Genomic DNA, 25,632 nt, shown 5'->3' with positions numbered 1-25,632 from the left:
GGCCCCGACCCGACCCGTTACAAGTATGGCTAGCAGAGAAAAAATTCTCCGACAGGCGACGGCAGAATTTATAGATAAACTTATTTCAGCCTTTTTTATTGTTTCACACTGTATGAAGCTCCTATTAATGTTGAAAAATGGTGATAGTTATACAATTAGGTGATGAAACAGAAAAAAAGAACTCCATAATTTTTAAAAACTAGAATGCCGTAAACACTCTAGAAGATTGAGCCTCTAACGTTGAGCAATTTTATTTCGGTTCCTGTGACCGATATCAGAAAGCGGTCAACTAACAAAATCTTTATCACATTATCACAGTAATACTTTTCTGTTGACCTTTTTTATGATATCTTTTACAGGAACCGAGATAATCAACCCCAAATTCGACGCTTTGGCTTCTATTGGAGGAAATACGGGATTTTAGAACTTTTTTTTTTTTCAAAAATTGCTGCACGGTAAAACATCTTGCAAATAATTTTGAATAATGGTGATAGTTCTAAAAGTAGGTAAGGAAACAGAAAAAATTTTCAAGACATTTTGCGAGGAACGATTTTGAATTTCTATTTCTATGAGTATTTCATCGAAACTTTCTTCCCGTTAAAAATCTGAGACTTAATTTTCCTAAGTTTGTGAAATACAATGCTCCAAAAATTATCTATCAGCTCTGACCAACCAAATTATTGGAAGATATTCTTCGAGTCTTTACTGTTTCTCTAAGTCTCCAACTTTTTAAAAATGTGCACATTTTTGCTTACACTTGGCTTTAGCTACGAAAAATTTCGACTAATTCCTTCAACCCACCAGCTTCCGTGACAATCTCATCTCCCTCCTTTGGCAATCGATCCTTTTCTGGTACGGTAGCAACTGGAACTGCAGAAACTGCTGCAGCATTTCCAGCAGCAGCGGCTGCTGCAGCTGCTGGTGGCGTTCCAGTAATAGGATTGATCGGATTCTGTTGTCGCGGTGGAGATGCTGGAGGTAGAATTGGTGGATCAGCCATGATGAGAGCTGTTGAGTAAGAAGGAGCAAGCGAGGAAAAGTGTTGGCTGGGAAGATTCGTGATAAAGAAAACAAAAATTTGGACATTCACGTCACAAAAAAAATGCTGGATTGTATTTATAAGAAGCTCTTTGTAGTGGCACTAGGCAGAGGACTCTTTGACACAAAAGAATATCAACACTCTTATCAGTTTTAGACAAGCCAACATTTTCAATTACGCTGTTTTTTTTCCAGAACCTTTTCTCCCCTTTTCTAACTTTTTCGCTTCATTGGAAATCGCATCCAGTTACATGTATATATCGTTTATGTGTTGGTTGGTATGCATTATGTATTTCTTTCTTTTTTTTTCTTCACTTCTCTGCTTCACTTCGTTTTGCTTCTTCTTCTGCTTCCTCGAAGGTGCTGCTGGACGGACGACCATGTTAAAAAAGGGCGATATGCATGTACTGCGATTACGAAACAGACCCTGCAGACCGGTTTCGCAATTAGCGCACGGCGCCATTCGTAAGGGATCCGTGTCCTTGACGCGCGGAAGGTGTTATCTCATCGAAAAAAGGAGAAGCGGCAGCGGAGGAAGGAAGCTTAAGAAGCGACGACCGCGTAACTGACGCGAAACGACAGTGATGATGTAATCGAAACTGAAGGGATGAAAGGTGAAAGTTTGATTGCGTTGAAACAAAACAACAAAAAAGATTTGCCGCCAGCAGGGGTCGAACCTGCGACCTTGGGCTTATTAGACCCACGCTCTAACCGACTGAGCTATGGCGGCCTTGTCGACTGTCGTTGCAAAATACCACTTTGAAAGGAGGGAGACAACCAATTCCAATGAGTACGTGCAGTGAGGTCTGATTGTGAGGTAATAGGTGTTAAATTTGCCAGAGGAGTGAAACAGTAGATATTGTAAACTTTATTTTGGATCGGATCTTGTGAAACCTTGGAAGGAATATTGTTTATTAGGAACGATTCGAATATTTACAACATTTTTACACTTTTTTCTATGCAGCACTGCAAACATATCGGCATCTAAAGATCTAGTATTTTTGCAGGTACAGATGCAAGAGACGAAAAAACTCTGAAAAACTGGAAGGATCTCTTTACAACGCTATTCCAAGCGGAACAGGATATACGGTAATAAAAATCGCTTTTTGGTTCCTCTTCCTTCTATATCAAAGATTGAAACAATATGACACTTGACTTACAGTACTATTTACATCATTGTTTCCCCTTTCACTTTTTTACTAGTAATCGAAAAACAAAACAAAAACCAGGTGGTCAATCTGCTGATCTAGTGAAAAATCACGCGCGCGCTCTTCCAAAATTTTTCACTTTCCATTCGTTTTGTGTGCAACCTCTGCTCTCCTTGCTCACACGGCCGCCATAGCTCAGTCGGTTAGAGCGTGGGTCTAATAAGCCCAAGGTCGCAGGTTCGACCCCTGCTGGCGGCAAATCTTTTTTGCATTTTTGTTTTTTTTCCAGCAATAGTCATTTTGGTCACTTAATCGTGTTCACTGGTTCATTGGAAAAGGAGGAGAGACGGAAGAAAGCGAAACCGTCGCTTCATCCATCGTTATGTCATCGTGAAAGGGGAAAGGGGCGGAGCCAGTAGAGGAGAGTACTTATTGGCGAATTCGCTTCTTTCAGAATCATCCTATTCCGAATTTTGATACTGATTTGAGATCCCTTTTTGAGGTAAGTTCATTACTGTAGTTAGTTTCTTTAGGGTTACTACAAGTACCGTAAAACCTATAATAGAAGCCCCCTCCTAATTTTTAAATTTGATCGAAATTATCTCGGTTTCTATTAAAGATATGAAAAAGTTGTCAACTGATAAATTATCTACCAGAACATCAACAACTTTTTATCAGTTGTCGTGTCACAATCTTGATATCTCTGATAGGAGCCGAGATAATTGACCTCAAACTTGGCAGTGCGGAAGCTCTTCTATTACAGGTTTTAAGCTAATTCTAAGCTTTAAGCTTTTAAGCTAATTTAAAATATTTTTCGAACAATGAAAGTCAAAGCCTGTTGCTCATATTGGACTCATATTTTGATTCAAAACGGTCTAAGCCGCTATCCAGATAGTTTGAATTTCTCAAAAGCTGAATAACTACAGTAATCCCTCGAGACTGTTTCCTCTAGTTTTCTCGACACAAAAGAACACCTGTTCTCTCCTGGAAACTTTTCCCTTTGTCAATTATTCTAGTTCCCCTTACTACATCCTTCGGAACGTCTTCTCAATCCTTCAAATGTTCTTCTTATTCTCCTCAGAACATACAAATCACACAGAACGATTTTCCTCCCCTTTTTTCGATTTCAAATGGTGTGTATGTAACCAGAAGAACCAGACACCTTCTCATTTTTTTCCCTGTAAAACTAGAGACTGTTGAATCCAAGGAGAGGTTGTTAGAGAAAGTGGGCGGAGTCTAGGGGGAGTGGGTACCAAGAGAAAACGAGTTTCCTTCGCCCCTTTATGTGTATGTGTGTCCTTTGCCATTTTTTCAAATGTTGATTGGTTGGAGCGTCTTCAGAAGAATACCTATTCCTCTACTATTCCCTATTCTAAAAATCTGAAATCTTGGATCAGGCTCTGGTCATGTGCATATATTGCGCTATATATGCTAATATTGCACTTGACCATGGCCTCGTCTAGAAAGTAAGACAGTTTCAGAAAGGTAAGTACTATTCTTTCTACCTATTCCTATCTGAAAAATCTGAAAATTCCGATCCGGCCATGGCCAATTGCATATATTGCTTTTACTTTTTCAAAATGCGAATATTGCACTTTCCCTGGCCAGATCTGATAGTAAGATTTGAGGGAAATCTAGGTTAGTTTTTTACATTAAAGCTTCTTTCAGAATTTGTTCCAGAAAGTTTATGATAAATGGAACAATTTCGGTTATTTATTATTTGGATTTGCTGGTGTCAGAGAGATTTGATTGTCTTGACAGATGGAATCACTTTGAGAGGTATCGTTAAAGCGCGTTGAATAAACCACTGTATTTTTTAGCCTTCTTAAAGTAAGGAATCAATAACCAATAAAACTGAATAACACTGTACACCGTCACGTCTGAATGAATACCGTAGCTCACAGAGAACTCCGAACATTTTTTACTGTTTCCCCTTCTTTAAATTTGTTTTCCTTTTCCCCAATTTTCGATTTAGTATTTTTAACATGAATTTCATAATTTAAGTACCGTAAAAACTATTCGATAGCCATGGCACTCTATTGTTCGGGGGTGGTCTAGGGTGGCATTGTATTAGGGGGTGGCATTCAATTAGAGGCTGGCACTTTTTTGTTGGGAGCCAATTTCTATTGAAACTCATCAAAAAAGGACTCGATTTTCAACTTTTTCATGAAATGACTTTCGAGGTTTTCTCTTGGTTTTCCTAGTAAATGGTTTTTTGTGTTTCTCTTCAACTTTCACCACAGTGACATCAATTCCTCAGTGGCATATAATTAGGGGCTGGCACTCTATTTTTCGGAGGTGCTCGGGGGTGGCACTATATTAGAGGCTGACATTCAATTAGGGGTGTCTATCTAATAGAGTTTTTACGGTATGTTTTTCGGACTGACACGAAAAAAACCGTTGAAACTTGAGTAAACAGAGAAATAATTTTGAAAGTTCGCTCAAGTAATACGGTATTTTGGTTTGGCACCTTTAACGGGACCCGTGATTTCAATATGCATGGATAGGAACAGATAAAACAACTTCTGTTGATTAACTATAATTTTTAAAACAACATGAAACAGAAAAAAGCTGACTACTCTGACAAATTCTTTGTTTCAATTAATTTTTTATATATTTCTTTGTTTCAGGAACACCTTTCGGGGTCTCATCTGAAGCTCAGGTCGCGCTGTTAGCAGAAGCTATAGTAGGCAAATGAATTGCTACAGTAATCTACTGTAATTTCTACAAACAACATCCCGTCAAATTGAAGACTTTTTATAACGATTTTTGTGACACAAAATGTTAATGAGAAACAGTAAAGTTTAGTTGTAACGCTTCTGAACAATTTTCCACTTTTTTTTCGATTTTTACTGCTCAAAAGCTCTTGGAACCGTAATGGAAAAACAGTAATTTCAAGATTAATATTATCGCAGCCATCATCGTATTATTTGATTTGAACAGTTTGAAAAATTAAAAATAACAGAAACAGACAATATGTGAAAGTATCTGGTAGTACAAAATTTTCCTGAAAGTTTCCATGAGTGTTACTCTTTGAAAACATTTGAAAAGATTCTAGATGAAAAAAAGCTTCTTATTCAAATAATTTTTGGACGGATTTTCCGAAAACCAAATTTTCTCCATTCCAAAAAATTAAGAGATTATCATACTTGTAAAATTCCGGGCCGGGCCTGAGGAAATTTTCGAGGCCCGGGCCCGGTCCGGAAGGCCCGGTGTCAAAAATTCTGTATTTTTGAGCCAAATTTTGAGCTCTCAATATAATTTTTTCCATTTTTTTTTCGTCTTTCGGATTGTTTGTATGTCTGATCAAAAAAGATCGAAAAACTCGAAAAAAAATTTTTTTGGTCGAAAAAATCACATAAGGGTCCCCCCTTATGTGTTTTTTAAAATTTTCGAAACTAGTGAAATGACGGGCCCGCCGGGCCGGGCCGGGCCTCCGAAATTCCGGAAAAAGCCCGGCCCGGCCCGTTACAAGTATGGAGATTATTTTTTAAAATTAGTCCCACGTTATCCTGTTTGCAGGTTGGGATCATACATCTCTTGAATACAAAAGTAGTAAAAGACTAAGTTTCGAATTTGAAACGGAAAAAGAATCAAAAGAAGAAATGGCAATTTTTAAACAGGCACTCTTAGTACTGGAAAACAGTTTAAATAAAAACTTGTTAATGAACTATTGCACCGAACCAAACGTTCTCATTTTTATCTAAAAAATTTGGAATACAATGATGAGATTTTGAAGAACAATTAGAAATTTCGTCTAGCAACAGGGGATAACTGAACAGAAAGAGAGTTTTCAAAGAACGAGTTGACTTTTTTTTGAAACAGAAAATATTTTAGAATTATTGGAAGTTTTCGAAAATCTATGAATTTTCAAACATTGAATCGAAACGGAACTGTTTCTCTTAAATCTACTGTCTCCTCTTTTTTAGCTGTACCCTCGCTCTCAATATGCGTTGATTTGAAATCTTATCGACATCTAAAACAATTTTGTTTATAAACTTCCGTTTTCAAAACAACATGAAACAGAAAAATATTCATTTTTGGACCAATATTTTTTATGTGTTTCTTTGTTTCAGGAACAGTTTTAGGGTTCTCATCATAACTTTGAGGTCATGTTGTTTTCAGGAGCTACAGTACGCAAATGAAATGCTACCGTAATCTATCGAAGTTTCTACAACCAAAATCAAAATGCAGAAAATAGCTTTCGTATCTGGTTGGTTACTAGAGTTCTAAGTTGTTTATAACACAAAATATCAATGAGAAACAGTAAATTTTTATCGTAAAAATGTTATTCCTTGTTACGGGTCCCGAGCTTTGAAAATGTTCCAGATAATTAACCGCTTCTTATTTGAAACTTCAATTTGAGAGAAGAAAGTTTTCAAAAACCGAAAAATGTTTACCATTTCAAAAAGTTAACTAATTTTCTTCTAATTATAATCATCTCACTTCATCCGCATCCGTCACTCCCACAATAAGTCATCAGCACCTTCCTTTTTCTGGCTCTGACCTTGAAATCTTCGATCCCTGGATAATCGAGAAGCTTCTTCGCAAACTCCCGCCTCGTTGTGGCTATTCTCCCCATTTGGCCAATTACTTTATCATTAAAAAATTTCCGCAAAGCCTTCGACCAGGTAAATCATCAACTTCTCATCCAGAAACTTACTAGCTTTGGAGTCCCTAAATCCTACGTAGCTTGGTTCTCCTCTTTTCTCTCTGGTCGAACGTTCTCTGTCAAAATCTTTGATTTTATTGGACCTCCTTCCTCTGTCATTCCCTCTGGTGTTCCTCAAGGATCAGTCTCCGGTCCCTTACTATTTCTCATTTTCATCAATGATCTGCTCTTAGAACTTGAACAAATCCCCTCTCTTCACCTTGCCGCCTTTGCTGATGATATCAAATTGTATTCTCATGACCCAATCGCCCTTCAAACTGGTATCAACATGGTTGTGAATTGGGCTACCGCCAACCATCTCCCTCTTGCCCACTCTAAAACTGCCCTTCTTCGCCTAGGTTCCCATAATTCTTCCCATCCTCTCAATATTGCGGGTGTCTCACTTACTCCCTCCTCCTCCGTCCGGGACTTGGGACTTATTACTGATTCCTCTCTCAAATTCTCTGCTCACATCAACAAAATCACATCTCTAGCTCTTCTCCGTTCCAAACAACTCTTAAAGTCATTTAGATCTAAATCTCCTGAATTCTACATTCATCTTTTCAAATGTTATGTTCTCCCGATTCTTGAATACTGTTCTGTAGTTTATTCCCCTCCGCCTTCTTCTCGCCTTGCTCTAAAACTAGAATCTCCCTTAAGATTTTTCTCTAAGTGTATTTTCCAGCGTTGTAATATCCAGTACAGTTCCTATTCTGATCGTCTCTCTATCCTCAATATGTTCTCTATTCGACATCGTAGGCTAAAAGCTCAACTAATTCTTCTCTATAAATTTTTAAATGGCTCCGCCTATTTCCTAACCTAAATGCACATGTCAAATACTCCTCCTCCCCTCGTCGCCCTATGAACTTAATTATTGTTCAGCCCTACTCCTCTGACTATTTTTCTTCAATTGTTCCCCTGTGGAACGCCATCACTTCCCAAGTTACCCGATTTCTCCTACCTTCCGAGTTTGAGTCCTTAATTTCGTCCAGTATTACCCGTTTTTGATATATTTGCGCCCTATTTTTTATTTCTTTTTTTTCTTTTCTCTACCGGTTATATCTTTTCCTGTGTCAAATATCTAAATTATCCCGCTTCCCCTCCCCTACTCAGATCGGCCTCGTGAGGGGCATTTTTTCTGAGTCTTTCATGTCCTGCCCTCCTTTGTTGCATTCACCTGGTCAATAAATTAAATTAAAATTAAATCCTCATCGAATATAGGGTGTAATTTTTGTTCTAATCTGATGATAAATGCTAATTTTGAAACGGAAAAGGAGTAAGGTTATCTTTTTAATTGAGAATATTCCGCCAGGTTTTGTAGGTTCTTTTTAGGAAAAGAAGCTGTTTGTCGAGCTTCTGCCGTTGTATAAAATTCACTTCAAAAAAAATTGAGAATGTAGTAAAAATGAATAAAGGTAAAAGACTAAACTCCTAAATAGAAACAGAAAAAAATCTGAAGAAAATCGAAATGTTTCATAAACTTGCGAACAGTGCATATCGAAAATTGTTCCACTGAAAATTTGATAAAGAACTTCTGAAATGGACAAAACTTCTCAAATTATCGACCAAAACAGAAGGCCGGTTGGAGAAAAGAATGGAATGTGGGGTTTTTCAAAAAATTTGTTCAGTTTTTGAAACAGAAAATGTTTTCAGAATTACTAGAATTTTAAAGCTAATAGAAGGCTACGAAGATTCAAAATGATGAAAACTATCGGAATTTGCACTGCCTGGAGACAATTACCGTATTCCCTCTAATAGAGGCCCATGGGCTTCTATTTTTCAACCTTCTTCTGGGGGTGGACTGATATTTGAAAAAACGCTCAAATTAGAGGGTTTTCGGTGTTTTACTGAACTGGAATAGTTATAAAACAACAAGAATTAACAGAAAGTACCAGAAAAAAACAAAAACAAGTATGTATGCACTAACCCCTAACTAAAGAAAAATGCACAGCCAGGGTGGGCTTCTATTAGAGGTGGGCTTCTAATAGAGGAAATACGGTAAATGGAAATAGAGTTGTTTCATAGATCTAGTAAAATATTTTATTGATTCGACATAAAAATCGTCAATATAACATCTTTAACTACTTCAATCCGAGATGTGAAACGGAATTTTTTCCGTTTATTTTTTTTCATTTTATGCCATTCAACTTGCTCATGAACTTCTCAATTAATTTTCGAGCATTATCATCAGTTGGAAAACTGGCTTACTCACAATTCAATGAGTCACAAACAGCAAGCAATACATAATTTGAAACAAAAAGTCATTTTGAAACAGCAACTAAATCAGGTTAAGTGGAAATATCATTTGAAGTTTCTTGAATATTACGGGACATTCGATCAAGTAAAGATTTTTCAGGAAATGCGAAAACTTGAAGAGTAAGCAGGAATGTTTTGTTTATAATGGTTTTTGGTTTCAAAATAATCGAAATAGCTGTTAGAAGCGGCAAAAATTTAAATTGGAAATAGACATTTTTACAAACTTGTGCACGATTCACATTAGAAAAATTTGAAACTAAATACTTCATAAAGAACAACTGAAAAGGACAAATCTATTCGAATTACTATTCAAAAAAAGTTTGAATACAACTAGGAGAATACAAATCTCTATTCGAAATTTCATCAAGAACAGTGTATCCTTTCGACACGGCTGTGATGATTTTTTGAGGTCAGTGAGAGCAGCGTTCCCTTTACTAGAATGTTTCTCATAAGATAGTTTTTCAAATGTCGGTGAAAATAAGAATCGAAACCTACGGATGTCCAACGGAAACTGTAACAATTCACTCGAAGAAGTCAAGATACTTCTTTCCGTCAGAACCAGATCGACTGATACAACAATTTTGTTGATAAGCTTTAGTTTACAAAACAACAAGAAGCAGTAAAAATGTTTTTTCTTGTTTTTTGGGTCAATATTTGTATGTGATTTTTGTTCCAGGAACAGTTTCCAGTTTTCTCATCCGAATTTCGAGGTCACACTGTTTTCAGAAGCTGAAATTTCTTCATAGGACCCGATAATAAATTCTTAAAATTCCAAAAAAATCAACAACAAAACAAGAAAATGAGTAAATTGAGTTCCTATGAAATGAAATTATTTGAATTGTTTGATGGATTTGGCGATGATGTCAACAGCAAAATCAACATCTTGTTTGGTAATGCACATTGGTGGTTTAATACGGAGAACGTTTCCATGAATTCCTCCTTTTCCGATCAAAAGTCCGTGATTCTGAAGCAATAGAACATAAGAATAGAGAAGAGAGAGGGTTACTGTACCTTGGTGTCTTCAAAAATAGCAGCAGTCTTGGCAGCGGCCAATGGTTTTCCTTGTTCATCGATCAACTCCACACCGATCATGAGTCCCTGAAATGACGACTTCATAAAATAAAAAGTAATGTGATCAAAATTTCTAAAAACAGAAATATAAGTCGAACCTTTCCTCTAACGTCTCCAATTGCTTTCTCGTCCAAAGCAGCCAATTGTTTCAAGAAATAATCTCCAACAACTGCACAATTTTCCTGAAGCTTCTCTTCTTCAATAACCTCTAAAACAGCTTTTCCGACGACTGAAGCCAATGGATTTCCTCCATAAGTATTGAAATAAAGGGATTTGTTGAAAGAGTCGGCGATTTCTTTAGTGGTCACAACAGCTCCCAATGGGAATCCGTTTCCGATTCCCTTGGCCATTGTCACCATGTCTGGCATTGCGTCTTGGGCTGAAAATGGATAGTTAGGCACGTATAACGCCGGAAGAATAAGCGGGAAGATAAAAAAGAAAGACAACTATCATATGAAACAGGAGAATTTTGTATGTAGGCTCAGAATTAATACATTATTCTGATACAAAAAAGTCTGAACTGTGGAAGAGGAACGCGGGTGGCTGTGGCTGACGATCCTATAACGACAACTACAGTATTGAAATATTCTTGAAATTTACTCTGTTGAATAATTATGAACTACTTTAATCTAATTATTCTGTGAGCTGTTATCCTACTCTTAAACCCCCAAGAATTGCAAGAATTTCACAATTTTTCGCAAATGTCCCAAAAATTGTTTTCTCAATTTCCCTTATCAAAAAAACTACGAATTTAAAACATAAATTATATTAAAAGTCCAACAAAAGTGTTTCGAAACCTACATTCGAATCCCCAGAAGTGTGATCCGAGACGTCCGAATCCGGTTTGTACCTCATCGGCAATAGCGATTCCGCCGCGTTTTTGCACAGCTTCGTATGACTTTTTGAGATATCTGAAATATATGTTTTTGGACAGAAAGTTTAAATTGTTCATTTTCTAGAACTTCCGTGTCAGGGAGGTTATATTATAACTCATTCATTGTTCAAGTTGATGTAATCCAAATATAATCGAACACGGCCTTTTCAAACAGACTAAATTCACATACCCATGTGGATACTGTACAGTTCCTCCAACTCCTTGAATCGATTCAATCAAGAATGCGGCTGGTCCAGACGAATGAGAAAAATCGTGAAGAAGCATTTCCTCAAATTGCTCGACATATTTTTCAGAAGCCTCACAAACTCCTGGAGCACATCCACACCTTCTGTTTTTCACTTGAATTGGGGAGTCTCGACAGTTGCTTCCTCCGAAAATTCCACGGTATGGATCGGCGTTGAGTGATTTGAAAATGTTGAATCCGTGAGGAAAAACTGGTTTCCAGTTACCCAAATTAGTGGCTCCGAGAACGGTTTGAGTCATTCCGTGATATCCATTTCTCATTGAGATCACATCGAAACGACCTGTGTAGTTACGGGCGAGAGCAAGAGCCAAATCATTGGCTTCGGAACCAGAGTTAACAAAGAATACTGTCTGGAAATAATCAGATGGATAGGATGGAAAGTTGAAGAGAAGAACATTCAAAAATCTCGTTTCACAAACTAAACTAAAACTAAAAAATCAGGAACATTCTCAGAAGTTTCTAATTTAATTACTTTGAATAGAAGATCGAACAAAAAATGCTTCAAACCTAATTACAAATGGCCGTTTTGAAACAGAAAAAGAAATTAGGTTAAGTCTTGTGAAATTTTATACAAATTTCTTAGAAAATAAAGGGACGTTCGAAAATGCATGCGAAATTGTAACTTTCGAAATTCAGAGTCGAAGCTCTGAAAATTTTTCTACTAACTAAGAAATTTTGATAAAGAACTACTAAATTGGACAAAAACTGACCAAAAGTGAAGTTGAAAATTGGGTACTGTTCTAGAATCACGGAACAAACAAAAATTTTGGGTTATCCAGAAAATTTCAATCTTCTTTACTTTGACAAGTAGTGTCCGTAATTTTAACTTTGACGTCGATTTTACTTTGTCCAATACCCAAAAGTATACTAAAAAGGGTATGTCAAGTTCTTAAGATACGCTAGTTAACAGGTTACATAGGACCTTTAGAACATCTGAAAATTTAGTTCAAGGCTACATCAAGCAGTTATTGAGCTCGCTGACATTTTTGGATGTTCCAGATAAAGCAAACATGGCGTTTCAGCCTAAGCCTGTGATTGAAAAAAGCTTCCTCAATCCAAAAATATCATCCAATTGGAAAATAATAAATCCGAGGAGAGCAATTTCATGCCAACCCCCAAAAAGACTAATTTTGAATTAAAAAAGATTTTTTCAATTATAGGCTTAGGCTGAAACATCATGTTTCCTTCATGTGGAACATTCACAAAATGGCGGAAAATTCAATAAAACTGCTCGTTGAAGCCTCGAATCTTATTCACAGATGTACCCATGATCCTCAGATCATCTGGGAATGGTACTATGTACCTTATTAGCTATGTACCTTATCTATTGGTGTATCTTAAGGACTTAACATACCCATTTTTGGGTATAATTTTGGTACCAATCAAAAAAAAGTGATGTCAAGATAAGATTTCAGGATAGTACTTGGATGAAGGTCGTAGTAATTTTCGGACTACCCAAAACTTTCGTTCCGTGATTTTTTTTTTCGTTTCGTGATTTTTTTTCGTTCCGTGATTCTAGAACAGTGCCGAAAATTGCAACTCAATTATGATAACTAAAAAGACCGGTTGGGAAAGAAGAGGAATGGAATGCATGAATTTTCAAAAAACTAGTTAAGTTTTGGAAACAAAACATATTTTTAAAGTTATCGGAAGTTTTCAAATAGCTCAGGATTTTCAAAAAGATAAAAATATCGGAATTAGCGTTGACGGAAGACATGCCTATTAGAAATAGAGTAGTTTTAATTTTCAGTTAAAATTCTCAATGTATTGAACATGTGCCTACCGGTCCATTATTTTCATTGTAATATATTCAATTATGTTAATCCAAAATGTGAAACAGAATATTTTTTCAATAATTCGCTCAGATTTCAAATCATTCACCTACATTCAGTTTGCTCGGAAATTTTCCAAGCAATTTCTGAGCGTACTCATAGATTGGCTCCGTGTGATAGATGGATGTCGTGTGCCACAACTTTTTAGATTGTTCGGTGAGAGCAGCGTTCACTTTTCTGGAATTATTCATGATAAATTTCGAATTTGGGTAAATCGAAACTTACGGATGACAATGTCCAACAGAAACTGTAACAATTCCACCGAAGAAATCGAGATATTTCTTTCCATTTGAATCAAAAAGGAACTGTTTTTCTCCTTTTACGATCAGAAGTTGGTCCTTATAATAGGTGACATGTCCCTTTGGGAGCAATGGGCGGAGTTGTTGGACACGTTGCATGGCTGAAAAAGGTTATAAATATTGAAGGAAAAGTAACTGCTAAAAGAAATCGAGCTCATGATATGAGTTATTTGAAACAGAAAAAAAGTCTAGTGGAGTTTTATAGGGTTTATGGGGACGAAAATAACTGGGGGAGAAAGAGGGTCCCAAGGTCATCATTACACTGCACCAAATGCACTGAAAACGTTGCAAAGGTTAGCAACTGTCTCTGTTTCTCTGCGTCTCTTCTGGTCACACACTCTCTCCTCGAAGACAGTTGTCGTTTGGTCCAAGATATAAGAAGAGATGGGAAGAGAAAGTGACCGATTGGAGAGGGCACAGAGAAACAGAGCAGCGTGTTTAGCAGAAAAAAAAAACAAAAGAGCAGACCGATAAAAATAGAAGAAGGGCGAATCAAGTAAATTAGAAGACAGATTTCTGATTGAGAACTGAATCGGAGAGACGAAACGTGAGAAGATAAGAGAAGAACTGTTGCATGTATCAATTGATAAAACATTGGGAGAAAAATGGACAGGGTAGTTTCGGTCATTGACTTTTGGCAGAAGAATTTTAAAAAAAGAAAAGATACAATAGGAAACTGAAAATCCCTAGCTTTCAGAAATAAATTCTGTCTCAAAAATGTCATTTTAAAAATATGAGAATCCATTTTAATCTTCTAAACCACTTGAACGAATATTTTTTTTAATTCAGATCTGCGATTGGTTATTGGATTGCAGCTTGATTTTTAGATTTTTGAATTAAAAATTTATAGTTTTTCTAGTTCAAAGTTCTGAAAATAAATGGTTTTCATCTGATCAAATTCGAGTTTTTTTTTCTGTTTCATAATGTGTTCAAGTCCAGCAGAATTCAGGAGGTATCAGTTTCTCAATAGATATGCAAAGTAATAGGCTTAGGCCACCCGTACCCGCCAGCTACCCGCCCGCTTGCTACCCGGAACTTTTTGTGTTTGCAGACAATGCGCGAAATTTCTCGACACTTCGATTAAATTTTTTTTCAAATTATTTTTTGACAATTTTTGTCGCTTATTGGTGTAGAAAATAGTTTTAAAGTGAAAATAAAAATAATTCAGGTTTGAAAGTTCATCAGCCAGTGAAAATGGACGAGATTTGTTTCGGAAAGAAACCGAAAAATGCACGCGAATTGTCGTGTAGTTGCGCGCATTGTCTGCAAACACAAAAAGTTCCGGGTAGCTGCGGGTACGGGCGGGTATATCGCTACCCGCATGGAAACCCTACAAAGTAAAAATTCTTATTTTTCCAAAGCTACACCGAATTTTCAAAATTAAAAGCTTTGAAGCCATTTTCGGTACTTCTTCATGGCCAAAAGATTAATTTACTGTTTCGAAAACTCGTTAACTCGATTCCAGATTTGTCCTCCTTATTGTTTTGATTTCTTTTGTTGAACTCCAAAATCGATCAGTTTTTAATTGCTGTAAAATGCACATTAATTTGTAAAATGTTATGCAGATTCACCTAAAAAAACAAAACCTGGAAACTTCTTGAAATGCTTCTGGAAACTGTAACTTTTGAAGTGAATTTTTCTAACTTGTAAGTTTCCTTTTTTCTTCAATGTTTTTCTTTTAAAATTTAGTCACATTCCGTTACAAAGTCTTGCCGAAAAAAAGTTCTTTCTGTTTCAAATTTCTTTTTTTTTCCAACGCTGGGAAATTTCAACCATTATCAAAATATTTCGTGTTTTCCGACAATGTCGATTCCTGTGTTTAATTGAATTCGGTGAAAAAAAAAGATGGAATTTGCATGAAACAGTAACGAAACTCAAAAAAAAAATCAGCCAGCGAGGTTTGAACAAAAAGTGAAAAAAACAACGTTTCTTGAAGAATGACTTAAAGGTGGGGGGACAGGAGATTTTACGGGGGATTTTTGGGGCCAGAGCATGCATTCTACCGTCACGGTGTACAACGCTTAATGTCACTCTGCGTACAGCTGTCGTCCTCGCCTTTATGTATGCAATCGGGCGTGCGCTTTCTTTTTACCCGCGTGGCTCAGTCGGTAGCGGCGCCGCACCCTCTTCTTCGCCCTCACAAGTTCAACTCCTCGAGGGGCATCTTTGAACGGAATTTCGAGAACATTATTTTTTTCATGTCCCCCCACCTTTAATGAATTTTGTGGAAATTCCAGTACATAGATTTTCTACAACAAAAAATTTTTAATGTTATCTCTCAGAGTATGAGATATAATTTTTTCAAAGTAGTTCACAGCATTTCTCTAATAATTGTAAATAACTTTGTACGGAATAATATTTCTCTGAAACATTGAAAACACAATGTTGTGATATTTATTGTCTGTGGAAATGTGTCGGCCCGGAAATTTTGAAATGTACAGGGTGGCCGATAAGTATAGGACGTTTTGAAAGTGCTCCCATTTTTTCAATTTGAGGATTTTTCGAGAACAACCTTTATTAAACAACAAAAAATAAGCAGAAAATTTGATTTTACAAGAGAAATTCGAAGTTGGATCCACGAGCTTTGACACAGGCTCTCAAACGTTTCTTCACCGAATTGACAGTGCGCCGCAGGTATCCGTCGTCGATCGAAGCCCATGCTACCTCGAGAGCGGCCTTCAAGTCATCGACAGTAGCAAAAACTTTTCCCGCGATCTTCCCTTCCAACATGCCCCAAACGCTGAAATCCATCGGATTGAGATCCGGGCTGGAAGCAGGCCACAAGTTCTTGTCCAGGAATCCAGGGAAATGCGCCTCCAAGACGGCCAATGTCGATCTCGAGCCATGGGACGGTGCCCAGTCTTGTTGAAGGATAAATGGACCACCAGCAAAGTGCTGAGTGACCCAGGGTAACAAATTATCCATCAACACAATCTTTTGGTACACCTCCGAGTTGATTTTCACATTTCTTTCAATGAAAACCAACGGAGTTTTACCGGTTGCCGTGATACCGGCCCAAACCATGACACTTTTCGGGAAAAGGCGGTTATGGGCAAGACGACGTTTCGGAGACATGCTGTCATCCTTTGACAATAACTGTCTCTGGTTTTGACGGTTGGGAAGAGGTTCAATAGTGAAGATCTTCTCGTCTGTCCAGTAACGTCAGAGACGCGGCGCACTTGAAAGTGCTGGAGTAATTTTCGGCATTTTTCGAGTCGCATCGCTTTCGATTTGTCCGAGAGGTACTGTCCACGACGTAGTTTGTAACTTTTAAGCTTCAAGTCGTTCTTGACAATCGATTGGACAGTGGATCGGGCAATTCCAAGCTGTGACGCCATCCTATTGAGACTCAATCCATCATTTCGAATGATCCGTTTCTTGATGATTGCACGAGTATTCCGGGTGTTGACAGAACGTCCGCTTTTTTTTACTTCAGAAGCATCTCCTCGCTTTTTGATAGCAGCGACAACGTTTCGAACCGTCGAAGACGAAATTTGAAGGCGTCGAGCGATCTCAGCACTTCCGAGGCCTCTCTTGAACAAGAGTTCAATGGAAGGACGATGAGGAGAACTTTTCATAGCTCGGCGATATGGAGAAGTGAGAACAAATGACTGAGAAGCTTACTTATATAGTCTCTGGACTTTCGAAAAGTTTCGAAATTTTTCGAAAATATCCCTTGGCACCGTGCCAGGGAACGCTGAAAGCGAGCGTCCTATACTTATCGGCCACCCTGTATAATAGCTAAAAAACGATTACTCTTGTATTTTTCTTATCTCAATGAAGGTGGTTTTTGGCCTTGGACATTTTTCGGATTATTGAAAACGTGCTGCGATTCGCTTGAGCCAGTTTCAATATTTCAAACAAGCCTTGACTTGGGCCACAACAAATGTGATTTATGTTGACTTGTTTTAGAATAAAAATTGGAAATTATATACTTCAGAGTAAAAATAAATTTATTTGAAAAATTACAAATATATAATTAGTGATCTCTTTTGTACAAGTAGGTGTGAAGTTCATATACTTAATAAAGTTTTCAGATCATTTCCTTCTCTCTAACTTCTCTGTAACAGTACTTCCTGTTCCCGGAGAATTCCTTCCTTCTCATTGATTCTATTACCTTGCCCAATTTCTTTCTGTTTCAGATAGTTGTTTTTTCCGTTTCTATTACCAATATGTAATTATTTTTCGAACAATATTGAGCCCTCCCATGGAGTTGCATTGAAGTTATCAAATGGAAGATGCAAAAAGAAACAAGAACGAAATTTTACCATTTCACCTTGAAGAAGTAATTTGTCTGAAACAACAACGAAACTCAAAGACAATCTGTCATCAAGGTTTTAACCTAATGGAAAAAAAATTTTTTTTTTCGAAGAGTGACATAATGAGTTTCGTAGTGATTTCCGTTTTTTCTAGTTTCAGATCTAACACAATTTCTTTAACAATACTAAAAAATTTAGTACGGAATCATATTTATTTTTCTGAAAAATTGAAAAACAAAATGTTTTGATATTCATTTTCTGTGGAAATGTGTCGTCTCTGATCTTCTGACTTGTAAAATAATTTTTAAAGTTTTAGAATATATAATTTAGTAAAAATTTCAAATACACATTTGGTTATCTATTTTGTGAGAGCTGAATCTTCGGAGAGAATGAAGTTTTCAGATCATTTCCTTCTTTATACTTCTCTGAAACAGTGCTCCATATTCCCGAAGAATCCCTTCTTTTTCATTGATTTTCTATTTTCTTTGAAGAATCCCGTTCGAATATCTGACCACCAGATAACTTTCCATTTCTTCCGAATCGTTCCGTCATTTTCTCTCATCTTCTTCTTATTATCTTTTTCCCGAAAAAGACGCATATAACCCAAATTTGGCGTCTTCCATTTTCTGTTATCAATACCAAAAGTTGCATAGCCTTCACTTGAAGGCAAACATATGATTTTTTTTTCTTCGTTTTTGTAGACAAAGGAGTATTGAATTTGTTGCTTAATACAAATTTAAAAAATAGTCTTGAAACAGTAAAAAATGGATATATCAAAACTATTGAAAGTTTGCTAGCTCTTTAGCTTCCTGTGTGAAGGAATTCTCCAATTCTAAAAACATTTTTTTTAGAATTTTCAGAATTTCACTGTTTCCAAACATCGATTAACAAAAATTGTTTTATAAAATTATTGATATGCTCATTGAAAAAGATCCAGAAATTCCATGTCCTTCCTTTTTTTCGTGTTTTCCTTTTGTTTCGAGCCGTCAAACACCCGTTCCGATTCACCGAAATTCCATCGTTTTCTCCCGTTTTTTCGATCTATTTACTCACCTGTCTCTCTGCGTCTCTTCATTTATCGCACTCTTTTGTTTTCTTGTTCAGGTTGGACAGTTCTCAAAGAGAAACGGAATCGTATAGAAGAACTTGGTGAAATGACTGAATTCTTCTCACAGAAGCAAATTGATGGTGAGTTTTTGAAAACTTTTACAGTTTCGAAAAAGTGTTGAATAAAATAATTTTTTCATTGAAATCATTGTTCAAGCCTTCTTCTCTTCCAGAAATCCGTGAATGTTTCAATTTCTATGCAACCGGAGGTGTTCTAAAAACTTCGTCCCAGTTGAGATGTGCTCTTCGTAGCCTCGGATACTCACCAACTGCTGCAAAGACACAGGAGTACTACAAAAAACAGAACAGTGAGTTTTTGAATTCTGGAATTTTGAAAGACAAGATTCCTAGAATCTCAGAATTCTAGAACTTCATGAGCTTAGAATCTAGAATCTTAGGATCTTGTATGCATTAAAGTTTAGCAGAAGTATATCTATGACCTCGTGAACTGCTTTTCTCTATTCGACATTTCTGAAAATAACTTCTCGAAACGGTGTTTTTTTTTTCAGAAAAACCAATCGAATTCGCTAATTTCCTTGACATTTGTAAAGACGAGCAGAACAGTACGGACCCACTAACAGAGATTATCAAAGCGTTGAGTGGATTGGATAGGTATAACTTTTGAAATTCTTAATACTTTTAAATCGAAGTTTCTAGAAACAAGACCCGTGCGATGCCATCTCGTGAGCTTGCCGCTATTCTGTCACAAGTTGGAGAACGAATGAGTCCAGAAGAGATTAAGTATCTGCTTTCAAAAGTTGAAGTCAATGGAATGGTTCCACATCAAGCACTCATTGAATATATTTCGCGATGAATGTGGATTTTTTGTTTAAAATTTATAAATTGTGTCATTAAATATTTTTTTAAATAATCGTCGAAATGAGTTACTTTGAAAAATGTATTCGAATTTCATAATCAAAATAATCCCAAAAAAAAAAGTTTGAATAAAAACTAATTGAACTTCAAAAAACGTAGAAAAAATATACTTCTTCTTCGGATTCCCCTACAAACTCAAGATGAAATCAAGAATTCGGGAATAAAGCTATCGTTTTGAAGTATGTACCTCATGAAATCACCCACCTCATGAAATCGTCAAATATCTGAAAATTTTGAAACTTGAAATTTTTAAAAAGTTGATGAGCTATTAAAATCCAAAGAATGAATCATTTTTAAAAGAGACAAGACATCAAAAAAGTTTCCTAGATATTTTGAATAGTGAACTTCCTTGAGGAGTTGAACTCATAAGGAACAGATCAGGGGAACAATGCAGCTACCGGCTAATATACCGGCTGCCGATCGATGTCCTACAGGTACGATTTCATTGAATAGAAGGGCTTGGAACTATAGAAGGACCGTCCTTCGAATGCATGTTTCACGGTAAACTTATGATCGGGATAAATATGCCATAGTTTTGATAAAATAAGCGCCAGAACTAGTTCAAAATTTTAAGATGGTATCGACAGCGCTACTTCGAACTCAAACTCCATTTCAACAATAGTCAACGACAGTCTCTGTTTTGCGAACACATCGTTATCTTCACTGATTGAACAAGAACTAGACAAGATTAGGACAGACTGTATGACCCCGCAAGATTTCGAATTGTTAACTGGCAACGCTATCAGATACCAAATAGTTCAAAGTTTTGCCTACGTTTTTGTCGGAATAACGACCATTGGTCTTAAAGAGACGAAACACACTAAAATTGTCCGCACTACCACCCTGGACACCATTAAACCGGACCAAACCAATTGAGCATGAGCTGGAATCAGCAACTACAATCGAGGAGTACTACAATTTGAGAGAGCCGCGCTCAAGAATGAGAAGTCTTGATAGCCGATTCCTTTTCAAGCATAACATCGATACTGCAATTACATATTTGAATAAGCGACTGCCATCGATACAAAAAACGTTCAAAAGAACATTTGAAGAAGTTTGTCCTGCTGCTCCAACAGTTCTGAATAAGAAGGTAATCGATAGCATGATTGAACTGTTTGAGGATGTGGATGATAAAATTCAAAAAGAAACGGATAGGATGATAAAAAGAGATGATTGTTGGGATGAAAAGTACTTCTAGATTTAATTTATCTGTAGATAAACATTGAAGTGACTGTTTTTTCAAACTGTAATCATCCTTGCATTCTTTTTTCATTTGAATAGTCTTATATTTTAATGTTAAATTTTGATTTTCATGTTTTCTATATCTGCCCTTAATGAATATTTAATATCTAAGTTAATCTCACAATCGTTTCGACTCTTTGAGTTCAATATGCCTTATTCTCTTTAACAGAATCCCACACTATAAGTGCATTTCAAGCTCAATTATCTGGGTTCCAATGAGAGATGACAGAGCTTTGTCCACTGATAAAATTTTGATGATAATATTGATGATATTATTATGATAAAAATTTAGCAATTGACAAATTTTAGATATCTGTGATGGGGAATGAGATAAATGAGCTCAAAGAGCACATAAAGAATTATATCAAAATACCGAAAACCTAAAATTTATTTTTACAATATTCGCTTTCAAAATTAAATAGATACATTTTCATATGCAAGTTCTCTGATGCCTTGAATATTCCATATTTCTTCTCCGCTATAATTTTCTTGACAAAATCCATGAAAATCTTCTGTTTCTCGCTATTCGTATTGTCTTCTTCTTCTTCGGAGATATGAATCTGAAAATTTGGGTTACGGTAGAATTTCTCTGAGGACCCACTTCCATATTAACTTGACACAACTCAATGTCATTTTGATCAAGGACGCCATTCTTGTCGAAAATTTCAAATAGCTCGTATTCAGCTCCCTCAGCGTCTATCCATAAATTATCGATTTTCTGAAATTAAGGGATTTTTTAGATTTCAAATTTCAGTGGGATTCTCACCTGAACATTCAAAATATCCTTCAAAAAGTATAGAATATCTACATGAGCCACATTTTGGTCGATTAATTCGCCTGAAAATGAACTATTCAATTTTAAAAAATGTCTTCTCGGAAATACCATTTTTCTCAATACTCGAATTTGTGAATCCTGGATGTCTAGCTACGGCAAATGGGAAAAATTTTCCAAACTTTGAATATATTTCAGAATTTTTATCAACTGTTGAATCGGCTCCAAAGAAGTCAACGTTTTTGTTGAGTTTTTGCATTTTCTGGAATTTCAATTTCAGAAAAGTTTCAGAATTTCAGAGTTTCTCACCCTTTGATAACTCTCCTCTCCAATTGTACTTTGTCCAACTCCCAGTGTAATTATGTTGTGATTGTTTTCATCTTCCTGGAAAGATAAATTCCAGTTTCTATTTCTTTTTTTGAAACAAAAAGTTCATTGTAGCCAATCCGTCGATTCAGGATTAGATTCAAATCTTCAGAGATCCTATATCTTTTTGTTTCGGATACATAAATTTTCCGGAAAGTTTTTTCTGTTTCAGTGAACTCATAGATTTTTTGAAAAACCATCAGAACAGATGCTTTACCGATGAAGTAAAATATTTTTTTAAAATCATACTTGCAACGAGCCGTGCCGGGCTTCTCAAAATTTTCTCGTTTTCAGTTTTGGACGGAATTCAAATACAGTTCGAAAACTGTCTAGAAGTTTCTAGAAATGGATGAACGCTAGGTTCTTATACTTAAGAAGCGATTTTTTGGTTTGAATCCCACTGTATTATTCTGGTAGAAAAAATCGGTGCTGTGGAAGAGAACACGACAACTACCGTATCCTAAAAAATTAGCATTTTTTTGCGATTTTTCAAGAGAAATACTCATTTTTTATTCGATTTTTTGAAAATGTTTAGACCTTTTTAGGATTTTCAGCTATTTTCAAAGATTATTTTTCGATTCTTCTTGTTTTTTTAAGTCTCATATTTGATGGAACGGTGTCTTGATTACTGTAGATGACTGTAGAAACCAGTTTCCTTTTTTTTGCAAACACAATTTTAGTCTACATTTTGGTGTGATTCTGTTTGCAAAATAACTTTAAAAAATCAGGTTTTCTACTGTAATCTTCAGTCAAGAACATCATCCCGTCAGATTTCAGACAAAAAAATCGGAAAATGCGAAAAAGAATCTTCAAAAAAAGTTGAATTTTTGCAAAAAAAAATCGAAGAAAAAATCTGTTTTTTTCCTTTTTTTCTCGAGAATTCACTTTGACAATAATTTTTGTGATTTTGAAAAGTCCAAATTTTTGTTAAACGAAACATCGATTTTTAAAAGTTCCTAAAAGTTCACAACGACAGCTACCGTAATACTTTGACATTTCCTTTGAAATTTTTTGTTTCCTCAACTACATTTATAACTATTGTCAACAAAAATCACAGTTTTTGCACTGAGAACAAACATGGGAAGTCAAAAACTTTTATAGTGAAAAGATGGACTAAAAATCACGAAAAACGAGAAAAAACCTCTGAAAATAAAAATATATTTAGTTTACGATAGTTGTCGTTGTTGGACCTTCGGTCACTGTCTCTGGCGTTGTTCTTCCACAACTTCGATTTTTAACGTGATTCGAAAAATGTTTGCACAAAATTTTTAACTATTTCAGTATTTCTTTGTCATATGAATGAACAGAATTAGCTTAATACGTCTAACTTGGACGGTCCAAAATAAATCCCACCCCCAAAAAAACTTGATAACTGACAGAAATCATGCTTCTGATAAATGCCGAGAAATCACTTATCACTTTGAAACTCACATTTTTGGGAAAAATCACAATTTTTTGCTCTTCCAACTCTGTCACTCCTAATTTTGAAATTTGCGCCTCCTCGTCACATTTTCTCGTCGAATCCACAAATTGCTTCCAAAACTGAAGATGCTTTTTTCTCGAGAATTCTTCAAACTATTTCATACCTCAACGGGATCCTCCAAACCCATCAATTTCAATTTCACACACTCTCTCCAATTATCAAAAATTTCTGTTTTATTGGACACTAGAAACCATGAATCTTGATCCGAATCGTCCGAATCCCCATTTTTAGGTGTATCATGTATCTGAAAGAAATTGATATAACAGAACATTTACTGTTAAGAGCTTACCTTGTAATAAATTTTGAAGCAAACAAAAACAACGGAAAATATGGCTAGAAATTGGAGAAGTCGATTTGAAGAGGACATTTTTTGGTTCAAGTGACCAAAATGAATAAAAATGGACGAGGAGGATAGAGATTCGGATCTTTTGTTCCGTAGAAAGGATGAAAAAGAAATTGGATTGCTGGATATTTCGGAGAAAAGACACCAAAAAACAAAGGAGACTTTTAAAAGTGCAAAAACAGATTTTTGATTATTTGGAAGATTACAATGATGACCAAAACCGTCAACTTTTTTCTTCTCTATGAATTTTTAAATGGCTCCGCCTACTTTCCTAACCTAAGTGCTCATGTCAAATATTCCTCCTCCCCTCGTCGACCTATGAACTTAATTAATGTTCAGCCCTACTCCTCTGACTATTTTTCTTCAATTGTTTCCCTGTGGAACGCCATCACTTCCCCACTTACGCGATTTCTCCTACCTTCCGAGTTTGAATCCTTAATTTATTCTCCATTTTTTCTGCGTCACATATCTAAATTTTCCCGTTTCCCTCCCCTACTCAGATCAGCCTCGTGAGGGGCATTTTCTGAGTCTTTCATGTCCTGCCCTCTAATGTTTTATTACACCTGATCAATAAACTAATTACAATTACAACTTTGAGCTCAATGATCTCGATTCCTGTAAGTGATAAAAAAAAATTGTCAACTGGTAAAATATTGGTAATGTTATGATAAATAATTTTTCAGTTGACAAATTTTTGATATCTTTCGCAGGAATCGAAATAATTTAGCTCAAAAGTTGACTGTTTTGTAAAATGGGGAAAATTCATGGAAAAGTTATGGAAATTCAGAAAATTTCCATAACCTGTATTAGGAGGGCCCCCGCACTGTCAATTTTGAGCTCAATTATCTCTGCTTCTATAAGAGATATCAAAAATTTGTCAACTGATAAAAAGTTTGTGATATCATGGTAAGCAATTTATTAATTGACAACTTTTTGATATCTTTCACAGGAACCGAGAAAAATTGGCTCAAAGTTGAAATTTAGGGTTCTATTACAAGTTCTACGGTATGTTAAAGAAAGAAACTGAATTCCAACATAAAGCAAGAAAATTTTAATTTTATACTGAGCATTTTTAAAGGGGGTACCAGATTTCGGGTGTCGTTTTGGATACTGAGCAAAGAAAATGTAATGTCAAGGTAAGATTTCAGGATAGTACTTGTATGAAGGTCCTAGAAATTTTTGGATCACCCAAAATTTTCGTTCCGTAATTTTTTTCGTTCCGTGATTTTTTTTTTCGTTCCGTGATTCTAGAACAGTGCCAAAAAATCTCCTACCAGAATAATCGGAGATCGTTCGTCCACGTCGCCAGCGAGGGAGAAATCCAGAAAAACAGGATCGGAGGGAATCACCAAGGGGTCTACCGGAGGCTCCACGAGTGGATCACTTCGAGGATCAACAAGGGGGTCGACAAAAAAAGAATCCAGATGATTGAACAATGTATCGACGGGAGGTTCGCCTGGAGAATCTTCTCGATCAACAAAAAAGTCACCAAAAAAAGCTGCCAGAGGATCGTCAAAAGTATCCACCAATGGATCGGCTGGAGAATCTTCTCAAGGATCAACAAGGAAGGCATCAAGAGGAGCTTCAAGAGGATCGTCAAAAACATCGACGAGAGGATCAACTGGATCATCAATCAGAGGATCGACGAGAGGAGCAGCCCGAGTAGATGTTCAAGGAGCATCCCAAGCAGCCGCCCCAAGAAACATCACACATATTACTCCGAGGATCCACGACGAGGAGAAAGCAGAGC

The 25,632-nt window shown here is 36.3% G+C and overlaps 8 protein-coding genes and 2 non-coding genes across 10 annotated transcripts in view; 4 read left to right on the top strand and 6 right to left on the bottom strand.

The window, feature by feature from the left end:
- CBG12889 overlaps positions 1-1,000 on the bottom strand; it is a gene marked incomplete at both ends in the record, with an annotated part of 8,347 nt that extends 7,347 nt beyond the window's left edge. The window contains one exon of the mRNA XM_002640294.2: positions 802-1,000. Within this exon, the coding sequence (XP_002640340.2) occupies positions 802-1,000 (199 nt within the window). The remainder of the gene's footprint in view (positions 1-801) is intronic.
- A 694-nt stretch (positions 1,001-1,694) lies between these two features.
- Positions 1,695-1,768, bottom strand: CBG28343. The gene has a single exon. It is a non-coding gene (tRNA).
- Positions 1,769-2,370: 602 nt separating this feature from the next.
- On the top strand, positions 2,371-2,444 carry CBG28549. Its single transcript has one exon. It is a non-coding gene (tRNA).
- Positions 2,445-9,922: 7,478 nt separating this feature from the next.
- CBG12888 lies at positions 9,923-13,533 on the bottom strand (the record flags this gene model as incomplete). Its single annotated transcript, XM_002640293.1, has 7 exons — positions 9,923-10,057; positions 10,105-10,191; positions 10,263-10,543; positions 10,966-11,075; positions 11,229-11,653; positions 13,189-13,312; positions 13,361-13,533. The coding sequence occupies 7 exons, from the start codon at positions 13,531-13,533 to the stop codon at positions 9,923-9,925; spliced, it is 1,335 nt and encodes a 444-aa protein (XP_002640339.1).
- Positions 13,534-13,728: 195 nt separating this feature from the next.
- CBG25386 lies at positions 13,729-14,158 on the bottom strand (the record flags this gene model as incomplete). Its single annotated transcript, XM_045241216.1, is given in 2 exon segments — positions 13,729-13,749; positions 13,769-14,158. 2 exon segments carry the CDS (start codon positions 14,156-14,158, stop codon positions 13,729-13,731), a joined length of 411 nt encoding a protein of 136 aa, XP_045099341.1.
- A 2,455-nt stretch (positions 14,159-16,613) lies between these two features.
- CBG12887 lies at positions 16,614-17,012 on the bottom strand (the record flags this gene model as incomplete). Its single annotated transcript, XM_002640292.1, has 1 exon — positions 16,614-17,012. A coding segment is annotated over one exon (399 nt), but the record flags the coding sequence as incomplete, so codon positions are not given.
- Positions 17,013-18,847: 1,835 nt separating this feature from the next.
- CBG12886 lies at positions 18,848-19,614 on the top strand (the record flags this gene model as incomplete). Its single annotated transcript, XM_002640291.1, has 4 exons — positions 18,848-18,881; positions 18,974-19,108; positions 19,310-19,412; positions 19,458-19,614. The coding sequence occupies 4 exons, from the start codon at positions 18,848-18,850 to the stop codon at positions 19,612-19,614; spliced, it is 429 nt and encodes a 142-aa protein (XP_002640337.1).
- Positions 19,615-20,616: 1,002 nt separating this feature from the next.
- Positions 20,617-20,874, top strand: CBG25385 (the record flags this gene model as incomplete). Its single annotated transcript, XM_045241215.1, has 1 exon — positions 20,617-20,874. The coding sequence occupies one exon, from the start codon at positions 20,617-20,619 to the stop codon at positions 20,872-20,874; it is 258 nt and encodes an 85-aa protein (XP_045099340.1).
- A 424-nt stretch (positions 20,875-21,298) lies between these two features.
- On the bottom strand, positions 21,299-23,906 carry CBG12885 (the record flags this gene model as incomplete). The annotated part of the gene is made up of 7 exons (XM_045241214.1): positions 21,299-21,478; positions 21,520-21,636; positions 21,685-21,755; positions 22,011-22,074; positions 23,488-23,598; positions 23,643-23,783; positions 23,829-23,906. The coding sequence occupies 7 exons, from the start codon at positions 23,904-23,906 to the stop codon at positions 21,299-21,301; spliced, it is 762 nt and encodes a 253-aa protein (XP_045094994.1).
- A 1,411-nt stretch (positions 23,907-25,317) lies between these two features.
- CBG12884 lies at positions 25,318-25,548 on the top strand (the record flags this gene model as incomplete). Its single annotated transcript, XM_045241213.1, has 1 exon — positions 25,318-25,548. The coding sequence occupies one exon, from the start codon at positions 25,318-25,320 to the stop codon at positions 25,546-25,548; it is 231 nt and encodes a 76-aa protein (XP_045094993.1).
- Positions 25,549-25,632: the final 84 nt, after the last annotated feature.

The sequence above is a fragment of the Caenorhabditis briggsae genome (assembly GCF_000004555.2).
Source record: "Caenorhabditis briggsae complete genome, chrI, whole genome shotgun sequence".
Lineage (NCBI taxonomy): Eukaryota > Metazoa > Nematoda > Chromadorea > Rhabditida > Rhabditidae > Caenorhabditis > Caenorhabditis briggsae.
The sequence above is the reverse complement of the archived record's forward strand: the minus strand, read 5'-3'. Positions and strand labels throughout refer to the sequence as shown.